This window comes from Pholcus phalangioides, unplaced genomic scaffold (genome assembly GCF_987345545.1).
Source record: "Pholcus phalangioides strain wild (caught in Gottingen) unplaced genomic scaffold, Ppha-v1.0 ptg000022l_1, whole genome shotgun sequence".
NCBI classification, from domain to species: domain Eukaryota; kingdom Metazoa; phylum Arthropoda; class Arachnida; order Araneae; family Pholcidae; genus Pholcus; species Pholcus phalangioides.
In genome coordinates, this window is record NW_028301615.1 from 23,867,899 (window position 1) to 23,875,985 (window position 8,087).

Below are 8,087 nucleotides of genomic sequence, written 5' to 3' on the forward strand. Positions count from 1 at the left end.
GAAAATCCAAATTTCATCGCTACCTCGGAGATGCTATGTCCCATCTCTCGTGCGCCGATTATAACACCACGTTCAAACTCACTTAAATGTCGATAACCTGCCATTGTAGCAGCAGTAACCGATCTAACAACAATGCCAGACACTTGTAGTGCTGTCCACACGATGGCGCTGGCGTATCTTCCCAGCTTGTATAATTATTAGTCTATTTTCTGCTGGTGGCATCACAACAGAAATCGGGAGTCAAAGGCGTCTGGCTCGGTTTGTTGATGGTTGATGTTGTCTCACTCACCGACGCGCGTGTCTGCGTCTCATCATGCACGGGCCACATTTTCCTCTACCAGCATCCCCGTTCGTATTATGTAAATATTATCCGTTGTAAATAAAGTGTAAATATATCAACTAAAGATTGGCGACATCGGACGTGAAGCAAAAGAAACCACCATGGCAGAGGTGAGTGCCGTAGTTATACCGCCATTCAACGTGCGTGATGTATCGTTATGGTTCGTGATGTGTGAAAGCACTTTCGAGTTAGCCGCTCCGAAACCGATAACAGAGTCAAAAACAAAATACAACTACATCGTTGCAAATCTTCCTCCAGATAACGCATCTCTAGTACGAGACATTCTCATGAACCCGCCAACTTCGGAGCCATACGAAAAACTAAAGCACGAACTAGTCGTACGTTGCAGTGAATCCTCGTCTACACAGCTTAAGAAACTTCTCGCTTGTGAGCCATTAGGAGATCGGAAACCGTCTGACATTCTCCGTGAATTAAAACGAAGAGCGGAATCTCTCAGCGTTTCGGACGAACTATTGACAGAACTCTTCCTGCAACAACTACCCAAATCTACTCGATCTATACTCGCTGTCGTGAGCCCACTAACCCTTGACAAAACGGCTGAGCTGGCCGACAAGATCCAAGAAGCAAGCCCACCTCATGTAGACGCCGTGAACAAAAGTCAACAGTCGGACACGATCGCACAACTCCAAGAAGAGATTGCCCAACTACGCCGCGAACTGAAAACAGTTTTGCGTGTGCGTTCCCGTAGTGTTTCGCGCTCGCGTTTCTCCCGTTCAAAGAGATCAACATCACCACCTACGTTGCCGGATAGGCAATTTTGTTGGTACCATAAGACATTTGGCAATCAAGCCAGAAGGTGCACTTCACCATGCAGGTTTATAAAAAACGACGAAGGCGGAGAGTAGTAGCGACATGCTCCCTGCCAACGACATCTCGTCGCTTATTCGTAGCCGATCGAAGCACCAACATTTCATTCCTTGTAGACACTGGATCTGACGTTTCAATACTCCCAGCATGCAGCACTGACAAACGTCAACCACTTCTCCAACTTTCCGCTGCAAATTCGTCTCCAATAAACGTCTATGGTGAGCGAACAGTCACTTTAGATTTTCAACTCAGCAGAGTCTTCCGGTGGACTTTCCTCTTGGCCGCGGTACCGAAACCGATTCTTGGAGCCGATTTCTTGTATAACTTCAATTTGCTTCCGGACTTACGACGACGATGCCTCCTCGACATGAGGACGAAACTTACTGCAAAATGTCAACTAAAGAAGTCAGAAGTGCACTCAATCAAACTTTTCGACGGTGACTCAACTTATCAAAGCCTGCTCAGCAAATATTCGCTGAACTCCAAACCATGCTGTGAGCATATCATCGAGACAACAGGTAGGCCAATTTTTGCTAAAGCTCGCCGTCTCTCTCCAGAAAAGTTATCTTGCGCAAAAAAGCAATTTCTGGACATGCAAAAACAAGGATTATGCCGGCCATCAAACAGTGCATGGGCCAGTCCAATTCATATGGTCAAGAAACCTAATGGTGCGTGGCGTATCTGCGGTGATTACCGTCAGCTAAATAAGATCACCACACCAGACAGATATCCCATTCCTCATATCCATGACCTAACCCACATGCTTCATGGGACTGCAATATACTCGACCATCGACCTCGTCTCGGCGTATCAACAAATTCCAGTGGCAGAAGCTGACGTGCCCAAGACTGCCGTCATCACGCCTTTCGGGCTTTATGAATTTCCTTTCATGCCCTACGGACTTTGCAATGCCGCCCAGACATTTCAGAGGTACATCGACCAAGTGTTGGCTGGTCTCAGTTTTTCAGCGGGATACATAGATGACATCCTCATCGCATCAGCGAACTCTGAACAGCATAAACAGCACCTGGACATAGTTTTCAAACGACTGGCCGAACATGGTCTAAAGATCAACTCTCTGAAGTGCAAATTCTTCCAAGATGAAGTCACATTTCTCGGACACAGGATATCATCAAAAGGAATTTCTCCTCTTCATGATAAAGTGAAGGCGATAAAAGATTTCCCAAGACCGGCAACCATCCAAGAACTTCGACGTTTTCTAGGAATGCTGAATTTTTATCGGAGATTCCTTCCTGGGTTAGCAGAAACACAAGCTCCACTATGTTTATATCTTCAAGAAAAAGCCAAAAGCAACGCGAAGATTGAGTGGACGGAAACATCAAATCAAGCTTTCGTAGATTGCAAGAAAAAACTCATTTCTGCAACCCTTCTTGCTTTTCCACATCCATCGGCCGAACTCTCTATCATGGTAGATGCATCCAATACAGCAATCGGTGCTTGCCTACAACAGCTTGTCAACTCGCACTGGCAACCTCTCGCTTTCTACTCCAGGAAGCTTATCAAAGCTGAGATGAATTATAGCGCTTACGACAGAGAGCTATTAGCAGCGTATGCGGCAGTGAAGCAGTTTCAACACATGATCGAAGGGAAACATTTCATCCTCTACACTGACCATAAACCCTTGACATTTGCATTTCGTCAAAAGCCTCACAAGACATCTCCCAGACAAACACGACATCTTGACTTCATCGGACAGCATACCACCGACATACGTCACGTATCAGGCGTACAGAACCTAGTCTCTGATGCTCTTTCTAGAATACAAGCCATTGCATGCCCTCCATCAATAGACTATTCCAAGATCGCAGCAGCTCAAGCGACCGACAGTGAACTTGACTCTCTCAAGCATTCCTCCTCTTTAAAACTCAACATCTGCAATTTAGTTGGTATAGACAAACCACTCTGGTGTGACACATCCTGCAATCGAGTACGCCCATATATACCGAATACTCTTCGAAGACACGTTTTCGATGTTCTTCACAATCTATGCCACCCAGGCATCAAAGCAACAACACGTCTTGTCTGCGATCGCTTTGTATGGCCTTCAATTCGGAAAGACTGCACCACCTGGACTCGATGTTGTGTGCCTTGCCAAAAGTCAAAGGTGCACAAACATACTATTTCCGCTCCAGGAAAAATAGAAATGCCAGACGCTCGTTTCAAGCACGTTCACATCGATATCATTGGTCCACTTCCGTCATCCCAAGATTACACATATTGCCTCACCTGCATCGATCGATTCAGCCGTTGGATCGAAGTTTTACCGATGAAGGACATGACAGCAGCCACTGTTGCTTCAACATTCTATTCTGGTTGGATCAGTCGTTTCGGAACCCCAGAGAAAATAACAACAGACCGAGGTCGACAGTTCGAAAGCTTCATCTTTCACGAACTCACCAAACTCCTTGGCATTCAGCACATCAGGACGACACCTTACCATCCTCAAGCTAACGGGATGATAGAAAGAGTTCATCGACAACTGAAAGCAGCTCTGATAGCTAGGTCAAACATGAACTGGGTGAACACACTTCCAACAGTCCTGTTAGGGCTACGATCCTGCTACAAAGAAGACCTCAAAGCCACACCAGCACAACTCGTATACGGCACAGAGCTCAGATTGCCTGGCGATCTAATCACCAACAGTAGTAACAGCATACCGTGTCCCACAGAATTTGTCTCCATTCTAAGGGACCAGATGCAGCAGCTACAACCAACTCCTGCAACGGCGCATGGTGAAAAGAGACTGTACATACATTCGGACCTGAAGAACACCACCCACGTCTTCCTGCGGTCAGACACAGTAAAACGAGCTCTCGTCCCCACTTACAACGGACCGTACGAAGTGCTGAAACGTGGTGAGAAGACATTTTGCCTTCTCATAAAAGGAAAACCTTCCATGGTATCGGTCGACAGGTTAAAACCTGCCTTTCTGCTCACCGGCAGTGTGCCTCAGCCAACCAACAAAAACATAGATGTATCCGTGCCAAAAACTTGCTCCGTCGTTCCGAAAAGCATCCTAAAAAAGACAACGACCTGCAAAAATATTTGGAAAAACCGTCTACGTTCATCGAAGCACGTGACTTTTAAACTTTAATTCTTTCTCTTCTGTCCTCGTCCTTCGGACTGCGAGGGGGGTACTGTAGTGCTGTCCACACGATGGCGCTGGCGTATCTTCCCAGCTTGTATAATTATTAGTCTATTTTCTGCTGGTGGCATCACAACAGAAATCGGGAGTCAAAGGCGTCTGGCTCGGTTTGTTGATGGTTGATGTTGTCTCACTCACCGACGCGCGTGTCTGCGTCTCATCATGCACGGGCCACATTTTCCTCTACCAGCATCCCCGTTCGTATTATGTAAATATTATCCGTTGTAAATAAAGTGTAAATATATCAACTAAACACTTGTTGTGTTATGTAGGCGTTGCCGACCGCAGCGCCGTACTCTGATTGGTTCCATATCTCTTTATTTGCATACACATGCCTGAACCAGTTTTTTTTGGCTCTTCAGTTTATATCCCACAAATAATTCAGGTATCTTGCGACCAATGTATACAACATGATTATTCATGTATTTCGAACCAAACTAGTTTTCCCCAGTATAAATCCTTTAAACAAGATTTCGGTGTTGATAAATGTTTATTATATAATTAAAAACTTAAAATATAAGAGAATTTATGCTCAGTTACGGCTAGGATTGGACAGGATCTACATCGGCGTTAATACACTGGGTATTTTTCCATCAATGCCTTGTACATTTTGCAATGGAAATGCTCTAGGAACATGGGAACATGTCTTCTATCACTGTCGATCTTATAACTCTTACAGATTAAAATATTTTGACTTGACTGCCCTATCACTAACAATGACAGAATTTCTTAAAGAACACGAAACTAATTATGAAATTTGTTTTTTCTTCCTGTCAGATGTAGTAATATTTAGAAATTTATTTGAACTCTGAGGGATTTGATTTGTGTAATGTAAGTCACTGGTCCATGGTAGAATCGGAACATATGTGTCTATATATATGTATGTATTAAATACAAATACAACGCCACAACAGGCAAAATGCCCAACGAGGTGGCTGAGAAAAAAGATGCCCATAAAAATATGGATGGCATATATTTCCACATGTGTGTATATGATTTGTATATTCTCTGTATATAAATGTAAATCGTTGTACCTACTGCATATATAAATGGGTCTAATGTGTGAATGTGCGTTGTAAAGGGTTCTGAATTTTTTGTCACATGGCTGCTTCGCGAATGGTTTCTAATCATGAAATAAATATTCTATTCTATTCTATTCTATGGTGATTTACCTCAGCGCAGCACCCTCTGTTGACAAAAATTTAAACTAGTCTCTTTTTTTTTATCCTTTGCCAAACAAAAACCCTGTTCGTGTGAATAGCATTTCCGAAAACCGCATTCGTTCTCCCAATTCCTTCAATTTTTATGAATCTTTAAGCAATTCACGGACTTATGGGACACCCTGTATACGGCATGCGTACAATATTAGAGAACCACACAAGTCATTAGCATTCTCAAAAACCCATAAATCAGAACATCATAAAAAATGAACCTAACGTGGACTCCGACACGCTCGTTCGTCTCCTCGTTTCCCGAAGCCATATTACGAACCTCATCAATTTACTTACAAGACGAATTTGTTTTCCTAGCAAAAATTTTCTAATTTCCTCTAAAACTCCTAATTTTTTGAATTCTACTCGCTCTATTACCAGAAAGAAGATGGAGCAGGGGGGGGGGGGAGGTTTCCTATTCCCCCCCCCCCTCCCTCCTGAAATACTTCTCGGTCGATTCCTGCTGCAGAACATGAGAAATTCTCCTAAATTAGTATTCTCCTTGGAGCAACCCTTGGGTGAACTGTTTAAGATACATTCCAACGAAACTGCTTTTGCTCGTTTTTACTGGAGGAAAAAGAGAAGAACTTTATTAAGGATTCGTTGCAGAAGAGAAACTAGTCCAAGAAGCAATAACGTGAACACCAAACCATACATAAGATTATATATTATTATTTTTTTTCTTCTTTACCCGTGGAGGAGAAGAATGATTAACGACAGAAAGTAGCTCGAAATGATTGTGGAATTCGTGTATTCAGGGAGAAACGTTTCTACTTCATTCAACTTTTCTTAGTCTTAATTTTTTGTTTTTTACTTATTTCTCCGTTTTTCCTTATCCGGGTTTTCGATCTTTCCTTAAAAAAAATCTCTTTTTAAGAAAGAAAAAGATTTATGCTCTTCCTGCTGCCAGGAACACCTGTTATATACCAAAGGAACGCTTTAGAAAACCCCTTAAAAAAAAATGAAACAAGTCCGCTCTCTTTGAAGTAATATGTAATACCTTTCCATTTTTTTGCTGTGTTTTCTTTAGGGAAAAATATGTAAATTTTCTGAATCTAGTTAATGTTAAACTCTGTTCAGAAAGAAAAAAAAAAGATCTAGAGAAATCGGTGTCTTCGATGTTGGTAATGATAGCGTGATTTTATATAAAAGGTTTCGAAACATATATTTTTGATGATTACTCATATTATGTACTTACGTGTTGTTTTATTGTTGGCGAGATTTCTGAGTGAACTGGAACACAAAAATTTTATAAATATAGTGGACGCCGTCCAATGTGATCAGATGGGGATTCAGGGTTTCTGATAACAGTATCTGATCGATAACTATATCCGAAAGAAATCGGAAATGGTCATCATGCCGTTTTATGGAACGGGGCGGATAAAAACGGAAAAACCAAGTTTTTGTTTTCGACTAAGTGGATGAAAAATGTTGAATCTCGTGCCTTTTTTTTTCACATTGTTCTGAATCAGGATATTTTTGCTTTAAACTGAAATTCAGCGTTCAGTATTATTATGTCCAGCTGATTATTATTCTTTTATTATTGGTCCATTGATGATCGCTCACACCCACGGAGCTGCAATGTATTACTTAATAAGAGATTGACACTGTCTAATTGTGTTTTACGAAGTAGGATAAATGTTTTAATGTACGTTAAACTCTCCATAGATCCACAGGGAAAGACTTTCGGACGAGTAACATTGAAACTGAAAGAAACTGACCAAGAAATCAAGGACGAAATATTTTTACATTACATTTGTTTCGAATATATGTAAGCCGTTAAAAAAAGTAGCTACTTCGTATATGGTTTATAGCGGCTACTACTGCCCGCGAATATAAGGCACTCCTTCTTTCTTTCGTGCCGATCACAACTCCTGTCTATCGCTATGGGCAATTTACTACCGAGTGAGTTGTGCTGTGAAGGGCGAGTGTCTGCGTGCGTATATAGTGTTGCGTCTGACTTTTCAGTGCTGCCATCTATATTTCAGAAATTAAGTTAGTGAAGTGATTGAATATTAGTATCAATGTAGGGCTGTTGCTCTCTGGCAAGACTTTTTAACGGGGATATCGGCTCGCATTCACGACGCCTCGCGAATAGGACATTGTTAACCGACTAACGGAAATGTTCGTAAATGAGGGAGGGAGCGGGCACACCTTCTGACCTCCTACATACTGTAAAAACGGACTACTTTGGCGATGGTGTGTTACTTTGTCCCAAAAAAGAAAATGACCGAAGAATTCTTGTTACAAGCTTATTGTATCAGGATCGCATAGTAGGTCTTTTTTCGGTCATTTTCTCACATTTCGGGGGGGGGGGAGACCCCCTCGCCCCCCCCCCTCGCTACGCCCTTGTTAAGAATACATAAAATGCTTTTGTTGAATTATGAGGTTTTTTGATAAGAAGAATAGGTCAAAAAGTAATTGGCAACTCCAAAAAAATGGGTTACTTTTCTTTTTCAAAATAAAAGTGAGACAAAGTAGAGGAAAATGCTTGAGAGGCACCGGGAACTGTGAGTGATGAAACTAACAACAAGTGTGTGGA

The 8,087-nt window shown here is 42.2% G+C and overlaps 1 protein-coding gene across 1 annotated transcript; it reads left to right on the top strand.

Moving 5' to 3' along the window:
- The first annotated feature begins 441 nt into the window (after positions 1–441).
- On the top strand, positions 442–1,206 carry LOC149070030 (uncharacterized). Its single transcript, XM_089249264.1, has one exon. It carries the CDS (start codon positions 442–444, stop codon positions 1,204–1,206), a length of 765 nt encoding a protein of 254 aa, XP_089105390.1.
- The last annotated feature ends 6,881 nt before the right edge of the window (positions 1,207–8,087 follow it).

Excerpts from the sequence above, each read along its gene's own strand:
- LOC149070030 (XM_089249264.1), top strand. The coding sequence starts at position 442 with ATGGCAGAGGTGAGTGCCGTAGTTATACCGCCATTCAACGTGCGTGAT.